We start from the raw sequence: 18,478 nt of genomic DNA on the forward strand, positions 1-18,478 counted from the left end.
GATAATGAAGTACTTTGTGTCAGTAGATTTAGTTAAGAATCTTTGACAGATTTATGCTTAAATTCTCTCAGAAAGTTACTGAAAGATACACTTTTGTATTTAAAAGTTGAAAAGTAGATAATTAAGTACTTTGTGTCAGTAGATTTTGTTAAGAATCTGACTCTTAATGGCAGTTTGTGATTTTGAGGCTATTTCAGTGAAACAAGGCTGTTTTGAACATTTGACAGATTTATGCTTAATTCTCTGAGAAAGTTACTGAAAGATACACTTTAGTGTATACAAGCTGAAAAGTATATAATGAAGTACTTTGTTTTAGTAGATTTCGTTAAGAATCTGACTCTTAATGGCAGTTTGTGATTTTGAGTCTATTTCAGTGAAACAAGGCTGTTTTGAACATTTGACATATTTATGCTTAATTCTCTGAGAAAGTTACTGAGAGATACACTTTAGTGTATAAAAGCTGAAAAGTAGATAATGAAGTACTTTGTTTTAGTAGATTTCGTTAAGAATCTGACTCTTAATGGCAGTTTGTGATTTCGAGGCTATTTCAGTGAAACAAGGCTGTTTTGAACATTTGACAGATTTATGCTTAATTCTCTGAGAAAGTTACTGAGAGATACACTTTAGTGTATAAAAGCTGAAAAGTAGATAATGAAGTACTTTGTGTCAGTAGATTTAGTTAAGAATCTGACTCTTAATGGCAGTTTGTGATTTTGAGAGATTTCAGTGAAACAAGGCTGTTTTGAATATTTGACAGATTTATGCTTAACTCTCTCAAAAAGTTACTGAAAGATACAATTTTGTATTTAAAAAGCTGAAAAAAGTAGATAATGAAGTAGACTTTGTGTCCTTAGATTTCGTTAAGAATCTGACTCTTAATGGCAGTTTGTGATTTTGAGGCTATTTCAGTGAAACAAGGCTGTTTTGAAACATTTGACAGATTTATGCTTAAATTCTCTGAGAAAGTTACTGAAAGATACACTATTCTTTTTAAAAGCTGAACAGTAGATAATGAAGTACTTTGTGTCAGTAGATTTAGTTAAGAATCTTTGACAGATTTATGCTTAAATTCTCTCAGAAAGTTACTGAAAGATACACTTTTGTATTTAAAAGTTGAAAAGTAGATAATTAAGTACTTTGTGTCAGTAGATTTTGTTAAGAATCTGACTCTTAATGGCAGTTTGTGATTTTGAGGCTATTTCATTGAAACAAGGCTGTTTTGAACATTTGACAGATTTATGCTTAAATTCTCTGAGAACGTTACTGAGAGATACACTTTAGTGTATAAAAGCTGAAAAGTAGATAATGAAGTACTTTGTGTCGGTAGATTTCGTTAAGAATCTTACTCTTAATGGCAGTTTGTGATTTTGAGAGATTTCAGTGAAACAAGGCTGTCTTGAATATTTGACAGATTTATGCTCAACTCTCTCAAAAAGTTACTGAAAGATACAATTTTGTCTTTAAAAAGCTGAAAAAAGTAGATAATGAAGTAGACTTTGTGTCCTTAGATTTCGTTAAGAATCTGACTCTTAATGGCAGTTTGTGATTTTGAGGCTATTTCAGTGAAACAAGGCTGGTTTGAAACATTTGACAGATGTATGCTTAAATTCTCTGAGAAAGTTACTGAAAGATACACTATTATTTTTAAAAGCTGAAAAGTAGATAATGAAGTACTTTGTGTCGGTAGATTTCGTTAAGAATCTTACTCTTAATGGCAGTTTGTGATTTTGAGGCTATTTCAGTGAAGCAAGGCTATTTTGAACATTTGACAGATTTATGCTTAATTCTCTGAGAAAGTTACTGAAAGATACACTATTCTTTTTAAAAGCTGACCACTATCATGAAAGTACTCTGTTTTAGTAGATTTAATTAGGATTCTGACTCTTAATGTCAGTTTGCAATCTTGAGGCTATTTCAGTGAAACAAGGCTGTTTTTAAACATTTGACAGATTTATGCTTAAATTCTCTGAGAAAGTTACTGAAAGATACACTTTTGTGTATAAAAGCTGAAAAGTAGTTATGAAGCACTTTGTGTCAGTAGATTTCCTTAAGAATCTTTGACAGATTTATGCTTACATTCTCTCAGAAAGTTATTGAAAGATACACTTTTGTATTTAAAAGTTGAAAAGTAGATAATGAAGTACTTTGTGTCAGTAGATTTCGTTAAGAATCTTACTCTTGATGGCAGTTTGTGATTTTGAGGCTATTTCAGTGAAACAAGGCTGTTTTGTTGACATGCTTTATTTTCTTTTCTTGTGCTACTACGATACTTTTAGTTACACTTTAATGGATGCAAACCTTTTTAACCGGGTAAAATATTCATTGATTTGTAAGGAATTCGTTTTCTTTATGTCTCTCTAAAAGGCAAGTTTGTGATTTTAACACTGTTTCGATGAAACACAGCAGTCTTGATAACTTGACATGACTCACTTTACTTTTCTAAATATATGTTTTTTTAGAGGCGTTACTAAGATTTCTTTCATGTTATTTTAAACACAACATTACTTTTTTCATATTTTTTCAACATACTGTGATATTTAGTTTTTTGTCTTTCTCTCCTTTTTCCATTATATTTTTTGAAAAACTACATAGTGATTTCTAGCAAAATACAACATGCAACTAATACATTATACAATATTACGACTTTTTGCGATATTTTCAACACAATATACTTGTACCTTATTAGGGCAGTAGGGTCTAAAATCGATTGGCCATATATACTAACATGCAGAACGTACGGTATGTTTGAAAAAAGACTAACCATTTATCCAGTTCAAGCTGTTGTAAATGACTAATTTAATTTACCCTCAGACTGTTGATTAAGTATTACTAAGTGTTTACAGCTTTTCTTTGTTCTGATCAGCCCCACTGGAGCCGCCTTGGAGTGAATGGAGCAGAAACACACATTTTTAAAAGATACTTCTCTTTGTTGCCTACAACAAAATATAATATTACACCCACACAACCTCACACAGCTTCACATTGGGTTTCCTTATAGTGGTGTAAAGTAATTATTTAAAAAAGACAAAGATTATGCAGGTAATAGGATATTTTATTATTTCCCCTCTTCAGAGAGACTTTTCTTATAGTTAGTAAAAAAGTAATTACACATTAGTTCACAATCCATACAACTAAAAGAGAACATCCTTAGTTATCACGAATAAAACCTAAACAAGATATTTTTTAAATTAATATGAATACCCTCTTTGCAAGCAGATATTTCCTTGTAGTTAACAGTTTCACAAAAACTTTAAAAGAAACATCCTTAGCACTCACATATCATTTAAAAACAAAACCTGAATCAAATCTAGAGAGGACAAAAACGTTTTTTAGGTGTCTTGGTGAGTGAAAATGAATGGCTGTTTTTATTTAATTAGAGCTTATTTATTTTTTTAAAACTAACTTCATCGCCTCGCTTCTCATCTCACAGAGAGTGTCTTAATTAACATACCTTCCAAAAGCTTATCTCAACCCTCCCATCAAAAGCCAACTCCAGTGTGTGTGTGTGTGTGTGTGTGTGTGTGTGTGTGTGTGTGTGTGTGTGTGTGTGTGTGTGTGTGTGTGTGTGTGTGTGTGTGTGTGTGTGTGTGTGTGTGTGTGTGTGTGTGTGTGTGTGTGTGTGTGTGTGTGTGTGTGTGTGTGTGTGTGTGTGTGTGTGTGTGTGTGTGTGTGTGTGTTAATTGTTCTTAAGGTAGGCGGAGCCCTTTGGAGAAAAGTCAGAGTCTTTTGCATTCAAACCGGGGGAGAATCTGCCACTTCCTTCAGACTTCCTTACAGAGCCCCTCTTCCAACACACATGACCAGAAAGAGGCTGTACCGGCCCCGATGCTGCATTCGTTTCTTGAATGGCTCTTCAGACGGGTAAGCTGTCACAGGCTGGTTAAACCCCATTCGAGGCGTCTCTTGACATTTTTCTTTTTTGAATGGTGACTTGGTAAGTGTAAATGACTGTCTTTTTTTATTTAGTTTGAGTGTATTTCTATCTTCATCTAATTCCACACCCACTATCTGCTGGCTTCATAGCCACAGGAAGGGGGGTGGAGAAAAGGGGGGGGAGGCTGGGAGGGGGCGGGTAGACAGTCTCACGCATAACTTCAAAGAGACACCTAGATTAACATCAAAGGCTTTCACCAGTGTGAAATCACACATCACATCAAAGGGCAAAACATCAAAGGCTAATTAGATTAGATAACAAAGGGCTCTGAGGGACAGGGGCCAGACAACATAACTTCAAAGAGTCTGCCTTAATCAACACATCAAATAATTAGACAACAAAGGCACTACACAGGGGGGCTTTTCACACCTACCTGTTATAACACACATTAATGGACTAGACTACAAAGGGGTGTGAGGGGACAGGGGCCAGACAACATAACTTCAAAGAGTCTGCCCTAATTAACACATCAAATAATTAGACAACAAAGGCACTACACAGGGGGGCTTTTCACACCTACCTGTTATAACACACATCAATGGACTAGACTACAAAGGGGTGTGAGGGGACAGGGGCCAGACAACATAACTTCAAAGAGTCTGCCCTAATCAACACATCAAAGGGTCTCGCAATGGGGGGCGGGACTTAGCTAATTTGCATAAGTAGGGAGATGTGTGACCTGTCACACTACCTGTCACTTTTTTGATTGAAACAGTATGATTATAACTACTCTGAAGGTGTTTTGAAATTGCTCACTTAAACTTAGGCAGAACCGAATTATGACACTTAACCAAAGTCATTATGAAGCTGCTTCACCGAATAATGAAGTGCAGTCTTGACTCAGACAACCACATGCAGAAGATTACAATGTTAGTGAGCAGTGGGAGACATAGAGTATGGTCTGATAGTAAATGGACTCTCAATTAATTGATCAGACACATTTTTAACAGAAATGATGTGCATATGAAGGGTTTTTAATGAGGGAAACCAACTGTATATTATTAGAGGAAAATTATATTTACAGTAAATGAGCATGACTTGGTATATCATGTCTGATCCTGCTTCCAGTGCTGGTGCATCTGTGACATCAATGTTGTGGTGGCTACCTCTACCTCAAAAAGAATTGGTGTTCGTATAACAATGAAAAAACGAACAAAGCAGATTTTGAAGCATTAAGAGGGTTTTTTAACATTATCAGCTAGATAAAATAATGGTTTTCTAACTGGAGTCTGGTTACTTTAAGAAGAGAATAATGAGTTTTGAATCAGCCATATCATCGTAGTTTAAAATGACGGCAACACTGATCGAAGTGCTCTGCCCCGTAACTGTCCAAGTCACATTTTCTTTACCATTAACGAGTCTTTAAACACTGAGCCCAAACCACATTGCCTTTAGTGTATACTTCCTGTCTGTCTTTGTGTGCTGATTTTCTGACATCCAGCTCTTTTACCTATTTCCTTCTCTTAAGCTGATTTCTTGTTCTGGTTTTCTTTTCTTTACTGGTGACACTTTAGCCATAATGAATCCTAAGTGTTGTGCTGTCCAAAAGTGTTAAAATGAATATAATGGACCGGACTTCTTTCTGCGGATTGATATGACTGCACATGGTCCTTTGATCAGAGCATCCCTAGTGGTGGTCTTCTATCGGAAAAGACCAATGAATGTCCGTATTGAACATCAGAATCGAGTATTCAACCTAGCTGTATGATAACGAACACTAGTTAAATACATGTAATTTAACTGAAACTTTTATCCAAAGCGACTTAAATACAATTCAATACCAGGGGCTGGGTTCGAACCAATGACCCACACAATGCTCCCCATAGTTGCATATTAATTGCATGATTTAAATGTTGATAAACTGTATATTCACAGCAATTGGAGTGGTTACTATACTGATGATGAAATGTGCTTTAAATGACGCACTTCAGTAAAAGGACATGAATTCAGTGTACTACCTGATCTTTGAATGCGAGGACCAACCTTGACTTAGCATGCTTGCGTAAGCACTTCCTGAAGGTTAAAGGCAGACTTTTCACATAACTTCAGCAACCAATAAGCAAGTGTTATTAATTAAAAAGAAGAGAGTACCTGAAAGGAGTTGAAGAACAGCTCACAGTACATGCGGACTTCCCAGCTCAGGCCCTCGATTGTATAAGGCCCCACAAAGATGATGTAGTGGATGCCAAACACCAGCACTAGTACAAGGGTGGACTTTGCCAGTTTCCTGTAGAGACGTAAACACACAGGTAGTAAACACGTATACAGGGCAGTGCTGACTTGCTTTGGATTTGTGTGGATTTATTGGTGAGATAGAGACTAAGACCAATGCTTTTTTTTATTATGCTGCTTCCAAAACGTATTCGTTCAGAGAAGACACTGGAGAAAATGTCCAAAATACACATTTAGCTGTTTCTTTGTATGTGCCATTTATACCCATCAGCGCCAGCGGGTATTATTTACCTTATGGAAAATGCAGTGATTTTCACATAATTTGCACATAAACATAAACATGACGTGTTGCTATAGCAACGCCTGTTGTTTACTTCGGTTCCTTAGATAGATAGATAGATGGATGGATAGATATATAGATGGATAGATATAGATGGATAGATATATAGATAGATAGATTGATCGATCGATAGATTGATCGATAGATCGATAGATAGACACTTTTAGCGATATTTTATACTTCATGCAATCTGCACAAACTGCACAAAAGTCCTCCAACTCATACGACCAAATAGGTTGATTGTTCAGCAGCTTATTACGACCTATAGTCACGTTTTAAAGTTTAGCACCTCTAGTGGTCGTGTAAGAAACAACAATCTGCGGCAATTGCAAACGCTCCGGAGGGTCGTATATTCACAAATAACCCTCTCTGGAAAATCCTAAATTGTAATATAGTTTGGCCATTAAAATGCTTTTTTATTAGATGTCTAGCGAGAAGTGTATATTGTACTTGCGTCAACCCTCACCGGGTGAAAATAGTATTTCCGGTCTTGAAGTTTCCATAATAAAACCATATTCCCCTCACTGTCAAATTATTTAACAGTGATATACATGTACTGTATGCCGTACTCATCCACTAAAAAACATCAGTTTATCCTTGTTAACCCTGTGTTCTAGTATGATAAATAAAAGAACATTGTACCTTGAAAATCAATGCATTCTAATAGTCGATTTTAGGTATACAGCGACCCCTGGCGGTTCTAGTGTTAAATAATCATGTTTTAACAGTGATATATTTCATTGTTGGACCCTAAGCTGTCGGGCTTCAGAGTTTTTATTTATTTATTTATATTTTATAGGCCAACAAATCGTTTTATGTTGCTTCCATAAAATATATTCTTTCAGAAGATACAGGGGACAATGTCCAAAATACACATTTAGCTTGTATTTATCTACATGTATGTGTTTATCATCCAGATGTCTCCTTAATTCAGAGAATGCCTCATTTTGTAAAAAACAAACAAAAACAAAACAAAAAACCAACAGAAACAGGAAAAACTTTCTAAATAAAAAAAATAAAACACAACAATTAAAGCAAAAATATACGTTACTTAATGTTAGTGATAAACTGGTGAAGTTTGGGTGATATTATTTTATTGTTTTACCCTTTTTAACTTTTAACGTCCTGAAAAATACATATTAGTTGTTTTCTGATATGCTGAGGCAGAGTTTGATGCATGTCATAGCCGTCTCTTGCCCCGACGCTTCAAATATGGTCGTACTCTGTCAAATGAAGGTATAAATGCAGAAAAAAATAAAAATCTGACGTCAATTATGCGTAATTGTCAGCCAGTTTAAACATATCCCTGCATAGCAATGCACTGCACTCTTTGGCATATTTTCCAACATGCACCAACAACAGCACTTGGCATATAATACTGAATCTAATAAAAGTTTAAAATGTAATTGGTACTTTCCTCAGTGACAGACATGACGTGCTTGGTGTGATTTAGCAAAAGTATAAATCTTGCCAAATTGAAATGTGTGAATGTAATTATTAATGAATATTAATTAAATAACAAATGAGTTGTATGGAACTGTGTTGATGGCTTCTAGGACCCTAGCTAATCAGATAACTGACTGGCTATACAACTAATTTGTATAGCCAATTAAGCTCACATTCCCTCCACAGGAACATAACTCGTCCTTGAGGGTATATTTTAGAAGTTTCGCTCTGCAAATACTAGACTGGAACAATGAGGTACAGGATATTATTTTAGCATTTTAGGACTTTTATCCAGATGAGTCATAGATAAAACATATTTTTTGTTGAGGTGTTGTCAATATTTTGGAAATTCTACATTATTAGGTAGAACAACTTTGTGTTACTCCACATTTGTGGTACAGCTTTAACAAACAAAAAAGACAGCATTTGTATTACTGTTTCTAATATTCCAATCATTTCACATCAAAAGGTACTTGCAATCAAATATCTCGAGTACAATATTAACACACTTCAGCAGTAGGGATGGATACCGAAACCTGGTATTAAAGGGCACAAGTGTGTTTAGTAGTGTTTTTGTTTAAGGGTGGAAACACAAACAATCTGTCCAAACATCTGGCGAGATTGCACCATATTCAGGTAGAGAAATGCACAGTTTTCCGACTTCCAAAACTGGTAGTTCTGTTGCCCCATATCGAGTACCGGTACCACTTTACGTATATATTATGTATGCTAGCAGCCTTTAAACCATAAATGGAGTTCAATAAATTACAGAAGCGTGGGTTGTTGATTAAAGATAACATTTGTTTTTAATTTCCATCATCACATTAGTCTGTTAATATTTTACATGAACCAATTTTAATTCTGATGCCAATTTATTACGTTTTTCCCTATAAATAACAAAAATAACCAATAAAAATACAGTTAAAGTACCGGATCGATAAGCAGTATCATTCAGAGTAGTAGTACCGTTAAAAGAATAACCGATAACGATAACCCATCCCCATACAAGAAGCAACAGGTGTTGCATGTGCACAGTGATTCTTTCAAGGAATATCTTTGTAAACCAAAGATTTGTCCAATTTGAAACTTTTTAACTTATTTAAATGATCTTTGTGTCAAAGCCAAACTTCCGTCAATAAGGGAAGCTAAAGCTTGCTCCTCCTAAGGAAAAAAATACAGTTCTTAATTTTCTTCTTTTAATTTAAGGAGACCATCTGGCTTTTTAGATCAGTGACAGAGGCGTACACTTCCTGACATGAATGGTATTTGTTTAAAATTCTGACAAATATGCTACACTGAATTTAGGCTACACAACACTTCAGGTAAATCAGAGATTATTTAACAGCTCGGGGCATGCAATCAACCTGACAGGAGTGGAAAGTTCTGATTAAAAAGCAGTGGTTTTTTTCAGTTGAAATAATGATTTATCAACTGGGAATAGAGTGCTGGGAATGTAGGGAGTCATGTGTAAAGTCCATGGAAATGTCAACAACTCAAGGCAAAACAAAAATCCCTTAAAAAAGGTTATCATCTTTTTTGGTGAGCAATTGTGACGAGAATATCTGCATAATGAAATGAAGTTTAGCGCAAGTTCAGGCAGGAAGACCTATCACTCCGTATTGCACGTCATGGCAATACTCGCTCCCTTCACTAGATGACAGGGAGCGCCACTCCTTAGCTAACCTATCACTTCCCTCCATTCACAAGCCTAATTATCGCACCTGTTAATCCCTCTATATATGCTCTCCCCTTTTCTATCAGCTGTCTTCCAGGTGTCAACGCGCAAGTTGGTAGCTTACACTCCTCTTACGCCTAAACACTTGATACGAAAACCTCAAACATGTCTAATTCAGACTCTTCAGAGAACCTACTTTTTTCGAAGGATCTCGATCCCGTTTCTGATACACTTCCAGAGGAAGCGTCAAACTCCTCAAGTCACCGTTGCCTCAGTTCTCGTCTGAGCGCCCGCAGCGGCTCTCGCACAGCAGAGGCAGACTTCGTCGTCGCCCATCTCCGGAAGCAGGGCATCACCCCAGCCCCAGATCTCCTGCTTTCCCAGCTCCGTGAGCTGTCGGACCAAGCCTCCGGTGTGGTCTCCCAGCCCAGGCCAGCAGCTCCAGCCAGCCCCCCCGGAAGAGGGCGAGGGCGCTCTCGCGGCCGCCGGGGCAAAAGGTCTAAAAAAGCGAGTCCTCCAGGAGCTCGCTCGGCCAAGACATCCTCCACTCCTCAGGCTCACTCCAGCGCCGCTCAGCAGACCAGCCCGGGAGCTCCGGCACTCAGCCCCTCTTCGATGGCAGCCTAGCCAACACACTGCAATCTCTGGCAAATGCTATGCTGCTAATCGACGCTCGCCTTCAGTTCATGGAGAGAGGCCAGGCCGGAGCTTCAACCTCTTCGGCGGCCCCGCCGGGTCAGGATCTTGCATTTGGCATGGTAGTTCCTTCTCACTCTCTGGCTTCCACCCTCCCGGCTCCTCCCTCAAGTAGGCCCTACATTCCCCAAGCCGCTAACATCTCCTCACGGCTCAGAGCAAAAATCCTCGACGGGAAAGATATTAATTTGGTTAGCCTTATTACTGCGGTATTTAAATCCGCAGACCCCCGGCTCCTCAAAGACCTTTCTATAGGGCAATTTCTGGTAGCTTTTAGCATCTTCCGCGATGTCCTCTGCGCAGTTTACCCTGGAAGGAGAGTGGAGTTAGATGCATATCTGGCCATGATTGGCGATCTTCACATCAAATACGGGAAATCAGTGTTCGATCAATACCATAAAAGCTTCTCTAGCAAAGCAGCGCTACACTTAGCTCATTGTAACATCCGCCTGGACTGGTCCGTGCTGGATACCGAGCTGCTCGTAATGGCTACCGGCGGGCAACAAGTCGTCTCGAGCATTAGCTGCGGAGCGCAGGGCCACACCTCTCCGCTCTGCCCTTCAGTGCCTCTCTCCGGGTCTAGCGTTTTCCCCACGCAGTATTCCGGGAACAATAAACCAAACTGTCAGTATTTTTCGCTTCATTACGCTTCAGTCGATAATGCCATCAAGCTTATCAAATTTGCAGGGCAAGGAGCGTGGCTCTCCAAAGCAGACATCACCGACGCGTTCAAAATAATTCCCATTCACCCATCTCAGTGGGTATCAGGTGGGAGTCCAAATTCTACTTCGCTGTCCGTTTAACCTTCGGGTGCAGAAGTAGCCCTTGCATCTTTAATTCTTTTCCCGAAGCCCTCTGCTGGATCCTCCTGAACATCGTCAGAATCCCCTCCGTCCTTCACTTATTGGACGATTTCCTCCTCATAGATCCCCCTCGGGACAACTCAGGCGCCTCTTTAGCAAAACTCAAACTATGCTTTCAGGAGTTAGGTGTTCCCCTCTCAGAAGAGAAAACGCTAGGTCCCACCACACGCCTGGAGGTTTTGGGCATTACACTCGACTCTGTAGACATGGAAGCGTCTCTCCCCACGGACAAACTGCAGCACATTCGCGACATCTCAAAAGCCTTCTGCGAGCAACAAGTTATCACCAAGCAGCAGCTGCTCTCCCTGCTCGGGCACCTCAACTTCGCCATGCGTATCATCCCTCAGGCGCGCTCTTTTATTTCCCGGCTCCTGGATACAGTGGCGGCTGCAGAAAACCTCCATGGCCACGTCTTCCTAGATGAAGGCTGCCGCTCAGACCTGCGATTTTGGTCCCTCCTGCTCGCACACTGGAATGGCGTCACCTTCTTCTACGACGACCTTGTGTACTCCTCCGACTCCATGAGATTCTTCACGGACGCTGCCCCATCCGTGGGTTTTGGGGTTTCTTCCAGGGAGAGTGGTTCGTAGGCTCGTGGCCTCCGTCATTCCCCAGCCATGCCTCTTCCTCCGCTCTGCATGAGATCTTTCCGATCGCTGTTGCCTGCCACGTGTGGGGTCACCTCTGGCCCTGGAAGCGGATCTCAGTACTCTGTGACAACCAATCAGTGGTCGGGATTATTAATTTAATAAAGCGCGCTCCCCGTGCCGCGACATCATGCCGTTCATGAGAAGCATCACGTGGTCTTCCATCACCCACAACTTCCTCATCTCCGCTCGTCACGTTCCTGGCCACCTTAACTCAGTGGCTGATTCCCTCTCTCGCTTCCACTTCCAGACATTCCGGAACCTCTGCCCAGGAGCCAGCGCTCAACCCGTCAGGATTCCTCCCCTGCATCTCCTCTCTCTTCTAAATAGAGCGTTCCGTTTGCAGAACTATCCACCTTGGGACCCGTTATCGTTTGCGGGGTCCGTTTTTATCGTTTTGTTATGACCTCGTGTAAACGAAAGGGCTATACGCAAGAGAAACTATGCGGATACAACCCGTATCGTTGTCTTTCCTCACCCTCCATGTTTGTCATGTTCCAGGTTGGTTTTTGTCCACATGCTAGCAAGTACATCAGGTTTCATAGAGCCAAAACATTTAAAGTGCTACTCAACTGGCTATAGATAAGACAGTCCTTTGTTAGTAAGTGCTTTGTTAGTAATTTTATCGCTCGAAGTGGAGTCGAAAGAGATGAGTTTTCAGTCTGCGCTGGAAGATGTGTATGCTTTCTGCTGTCCTGATGTCAATGGGGAGCTCATTCCACCATTTTAACTATGTTATCAAACTAACAAACTAAGTCTCTCCTGATTGAATTACATGTACCATCTTAGTCATAAACTCAACATTACTGATGATTATTTACTCCACGATATTTCCCACTTTAGTAAATGCTCTTTTGCATTGTGTCAAAAAAAGCTTTGTCAACTCAACACCTATAATCTTTCACCAAGTGTCTTTCTATGTACATTTAGGTACCCTTACATTGACAGTTTGATTATTCTTTATACATGAAATGTGTTGTCTTCATACATACATTCATCTTCCAGCAAGGTTTCCAATTTACTGCACCCGATCACTATAATTTATTCTGACATGTAGTCTGCTCATTTACACAGAGCGACCCTGCATGTGGCATCCAGTACAGTGCTTCTCATAGAAAAAAACTCTGTAATTATAATCTTTTTATCTGACACATCGATGCCAGCATCAGCATGGAGAATAATGGTGATAATTGCAGATTTGAAATACTAGAACATATTTTGTGTGTGTATATGTGCGCATATTTAACCTATGTTGTGAGGACATGGATTTGATAATACACTGACATTGTGGGGACTTCCTTACTTGCAGGACAAAATGCAAGTTACCACAACATAAATCATTAGGGTTTAGTGCCGGGTTAAGCAAGGAAGTGGTTAGGGTTAGGGTTAGTCCGTTTGTGTGTTTATTTACTCATTTTGCATTAGCACTGCATGTGTACTGTATGTGAAATTTGTATGTGGAGAAAAATGTATAATAATGTTAAAACAAGGTGGTCTGCAAATAAGGTAACGACAAAGTTTGTGCAAGAGTGCAAATTCACTTACATCCCTTTTGTAAATATGAACAGAATACATTTAAAAAACGTATTCTACAAACAAGCAACAATCAAGGGCAATAATCAAGGGCTACAACATAAGCATTAAGACATCGCTAAGCAACTGATATGTGTAACTTTGTCACCCTGCTCCCCGACAACATCCCCTTGCACACATATATGGACATCATCATGCAAAGCCTAAATTAGTGAAAATTAAATGTATGACATGTTAATTTAGCACAAATCAAATGCTACAACTTTGGTAATTGTGGTTAATTAATCTCAACTTAATCTGCATGCTGGTTCCTTTAGATACATTCAGTTGAGTGCAAACCTGTACTGTTTCCTGGTGTCGTATCTCCCTGCGTTTGTCTCTCGAATTTTAGTGGCCAAAACCCGTACGATGTTCACAAACAAGATGAAATTGAGCTGAAACAGAAGAACAGATATAGAAAGCTCTTCATTTATACAGCACATGTAAGTCTTCTTAAGTACTATAACTGTTATTCTTGAAAACGAATAATTTTGTATTGCTAATAACTGGTAGATTAATTTAAGAACATCTACATTTTCAATCGTGGATCCAAGCATACACAATATATGTATGATTCATTTCATATTCACAAAAACATTATATTACTATAATTTTACGATATTAGATACACAAACATCACACTACATTATCATAATGCTATCAACTTGTGAATAACATAGGTTCACATCTATTTTGGAGATTGTCCAATGATCACTTGTTTGTTAGTATCACGCGACTAGATTGACAACTAGATTAACATATCAATGATTTATATATTTACTTCTGCTTTATATTGCAGTAAAAATAACTATAACTATACTACGGTAAATAACTTTCTAATAAATAATCACCTATTTTCAAGTCAATTCCAGTCTTAGATGGCTACACTTTGATTTTGTGAACAATGGTAGCTAACAATCTTATGAGGGGGACCCACGCCCCGAAGTGACCTATTGTGGTTTTTTGTGGAGTCACTTAGATTTTCCAAGTACCAAAAACAAACCATTTTCTTTTCTTTTAACAAACTTTATTGAGGCTGAATCAAAGTGATTTTCAATATGCAAATTGAGGCTTCCATTGGCCCCAGAATATATCTATCATAATTTCAATCCTTTGATGGATGTGAGTATAGTATCAATTACAGCTTCCGATTACACATGATGCCAGTAACAACAGAATCCAAACCAAAAATAGATTTATTTTATGAATTCGTCTCCAATCTACGTATATGCATTTTGCTCCTTATAGTTTTATAGTCAGTTCTTAAACACGTTTTTCTATATCTTTCATTAAATGTACTTTGGTGGTTTTAAATGATTGCCTTATACATTTGAATAATAAAGTGCTTTTTGAACCTGAAGACCCAGAAAATATTTGAATATGTGTTAGAATGAAACAGTAACACTGTTAACCCACATACAGACTTGCAATTGCTTTCCAAATATATGTCATTGCAGTAGTTGATTACTCTTACTGCAATATGATCACATTTGACAAAATCAAACCATGCACACGACAGACAGAACTTATCTGATGCATGTTCAATTTCTATAAATGTGACTATGTGACAGATTCCCGGCATGTCATGTACTAATGTATTCATTTATTTTGTATTGCCTGTCTCTCTTGGGTGATGTGAACCAGAAAAAGAGATGTAAATATCACGCTGTCTATCACTTGTAAATTAATGTTTTGTCCTTTCAATGTGTCTCCACATATTTTCTTGCAGGCTATTCACAGAATAGCAACCAAGAACATACTGTTGGTGCTACCAAGCAGTGATGCACAAGCAAAGTTTATACCAGACTTTGTGTGAAAAATAGCATCAATCTCCACCATTGTCCAACTTGCATGGATGTAAAGGTTCTGTGTTGATTAGCTAGGTAGTCAAATATTTAAATCTTTAAACCTCAAACCCATGATTCTTGTCTCCTCTTATCTAAAGAAATACATCAAGTAATGGAAGTCTGAACTGTGAAAGTGAACGTTGGGCCAACCGCCATCCTTTTTTTGCTGTGGATAAGCTGATAACCCAATTGAGAAAAAAACGCGTCTTGAGGTAAAAAGTGTATGGTTTAGTTGATTACTTTTTTACTCAAGACTTTTGATGACTTTGCTTTTAATATATAATTATTGCTAAATGATCTGCTGGAGAGATATTGCGGTGCAAGCTCCAACAAACTTCTATATCTTATAATCTTTTAACCAGGTTTACAAATAAGGTGCCACATATCTAACAGTGGTTTTATTCTTCCGCCTTTATACCCCAGATGTGTCCCTATATGGGAAGATCACATCAGATTCCCATTAAACCTGAGGGAGACATGTATGCATGAACCTTGTCTGGAGCGTTGATTGTCAATCTAACATTTTTTAAGGGATATTTCAATCTGGAACAAGTGGACCAGCTGAGTAGCTGACTGTGGTTAAAAAAACAATCTGTGGTTATTATCTGGTGGTGAGCTCAATTCCTGAGTTGTTAAATTATTTCAGGATAACAACCGTCAGATATTAGAATCCCATTTCCTACAGTAACTCGTTCTACTTTACACAGACACAGAAATATGACATGAAATGAAATTGACTGCCTAGGTGTATGAGAATTGTGAATTTATTCTGTGTATAGCATGTGGTCTTATTTATGCAGGTTGACAATTTCTCCGGAGAATATATGCCAGATAAAGAAATGCCATCTCATTAGAATCTGCAGGAGATCTTCTCAAGCATCTTAACTCAATCGTCAGAACATGGCTTTTTTTAAACCCCCGCTTTAAGGCAAGAGTGTATTGTATATTTTCTGAAATGTGATGTTGAAATGGGAAAATTAAGCAATGTCTTGTTAAATATGTGCTAATAAGAATATGTTTACAGAATAGAAAGCTGAATATTTGATAAAGCCTGATTTAAAATGCTTGTTACTTTTGTAGAGGCAACGGTTTTTACAGAAGGAATGTAAGATATAGACCTCATGAAAGATGAAGACCTCATGAAAGACGACACAGGAAGTGAGGATACCCAGAAGGAGGACTCGTCGGCGAGCGTCTGGTGGCCGGGCTTGCCACGGAGCCCGGCCAACACCTCCGCTTCTCCGTCCCGTGGGCCTACCACCTACGGGAAACAGCGATGGGGTCGGGTGCGCTGCCAGAAGGGTGGCAGTGAAAGCGGAGGGTCTCGACAGACCAGACCCGGGCGACGGAAGCTGGCTTTGGGGACGTGGAACGTCACCACTCTGGGGGGGAAGGAGCCGAAGCTTGTGCGGGAGCTGGAGCGTTACCAGTTGGATCTGGTTGGGCACAGCGTCGGCTCTGGAACCTTACTTCTGGATAGGGGTTGGACTATATTCTTCTCCGGAGTTGCTCAAGGTGTGAGGCGCCGGGCGGGTGTTGGGATACTTACAAGTCCCCAGTTGAGTGCTTCGTTGTTGGAGTTTTCCCCAGTGGACGAGAGGGTTGCCTCCCTATGCCTGCGGGTTATGGGGGAGAAAACTCTGACTGTTGTGTGTGTGGGAGAAGTTCGGGGAAGACAAGGACTTTCGGGCGGCACCAAAGTTGTTCTGGAAAACTGTCCGACTCCTCAGGAGGGGAAAGCAGGGAACCATCCACGCTGTATACAGTAAGGATGGGACGTTGTTGACCTCAACTGATGGAGTGTTGGGGCGTTGGAAGGAACACTTTGAGGAACTCCTGAACCCGACAACTCCGCCCTCTATGTCAGAGGCAGAGCTGGAGTATGACGGGGGATCAACACCAATCTCCCGAGGGGAGTTCACTGAGGTAGTCAAACAACTCCACAGTGGCAAAGCCCCTGGGGTGGATGAGATCCGCCCAGAAATGCTGAAGGCTCTGGGTGTTGAGGGACTGTCATGGTTGACACGTCTCATCAACGTTGCGTGGAAGTCGGACACAGTACCGAAGGAGTGGCAGACCGGGGTGGTGGTTCCCCTTTTCAAAAAGGGGGATCAGAGGGTGTGTGCCAATTACAGAGGCATCACACTACTCAGCCTCCCCGGGAATGTTTACTCTACGGTACTCGAAAGGAGGATCAGGCCGATTGTCGAACCTCAGATTGAGGAGGAACAATGCGGATTCCGTCCTGGTCGTGGAACGACGGATCAGCTTTTTACTGGATCCTGAGTGAACACTTTAATGTCAGGAAATAGTGTGTCGAAGACAAATGGCATTTGAATTTGAAAGATGCTTCACCACTCTTCCATCACATTTCAGTAATGATGAGTGCAAAAAATCAGGTCAAACCACATTAAGCAACACTACAAATCGTTGCAATACATGAAAGCTGACGGTTAGCAATTTATAGGAAATGAACGGGTCTCAGGTACTTAGGGTTATTATACACAATTAAATATAATATTTCGTTTGAGTATTGTTATCACCACAGCAGGCAGCTTTTAACTAGGATATTTCACGCTCCAATCAAATGTTGTAGCATGGAGAAAATTCCAAACAATTCCTAAAACGTCTAGCTGCAGTGATAATGATTAACAACTACTTCTCAATTGTCAGAATGCTGTGCCAGGCCTTCTACTGATGGCCCTAATCATTCATACTAGTTATTTAATTGAGTGAGCTTACTTTGATCATTAAACATAAGCTTATACAATTCATAAAAGGCTGTTATATGGGTTTTTGTGGCAATGTTCTTTTTAGTGTAGGGTTAGGGTTAGTATAACCATGTACATACCTCCATGTTTGCTTATAATACAGTGTAGTGTTTTTGAGTAAGGAAAGGACTTTTATTTCGAAGTGTGATGTTGTCACAAGCTTTAAACACTTGTATTTGTACTTACTGGGGTCATTAAACATAGGCTAATTCTGGTAATAGACAGCACTGATTCTTCTAAGTTTTGACTGTTACCATTTGTTTATGAAGAATTTGAATGGGATTGGGCAAGGGTTAGGGTTAGGATTAGTACAATTAAGCAATAGCTCACGACAGGCCGTGGTATATGCTCATTATATCACAGCTAAGGGGCGTGGTTCGTCCCGCCCCTTAGCTGTGATATAATGAGCATATACCACGGCCTGAAGTGAGCTATTGCTTTTATAAAACGGTTACCAAGTGTGGCAATATGAAAAAAAAATACACACTCTAATTTAAATAGTTTTTATTAGTAAA

At 39.3% G+C, this 18,478-nt stretch overlaps 1 protein-coding gene across 1 annotated transcript in view; it reads right to left on the reverse strand.

Moving 5' to 3' along the window:
* The window catches only part of pth2ra (parathyroid hormone 2 receptor a), a 115,619-nt gene that overhangs the window by 23,224 nt on the left and 73,917 nt on the right, over positions 1 to 18,478 (reverse strand). The window contains exons 11-12 of the mRNA XM_034110473.1: positions 13,646 to 13,740; positions 6,026 to 6,161 (exon numbers count right to left, since the gene is read on the reverse strand). Coding sequence (XP_033966364.1) covers positions 6,026 to 6,161; positions 13,646 to 13,740 — 231 coding nt within the window. The remainder of the gene's footprint in view (positions 1 to 6,025; positions 6,162 to 13,645; positions 13,741 to 18,478) is intronic.

This window comes from Pseudochaenichthys georgianus, chromosome 21 (assembly GCF_902827115.2).
Source record: "Pseudochaenichthys georgianus chromosome 21, fPseGeo1.2, whole genome shotgun sequence".
NCBI lineage: Eukaryota > Metazoa > Chordata > Actinopteri > Perciformes > Channichthyidae > Pseudochaenichthys > Pseudochaenichthys georgianus.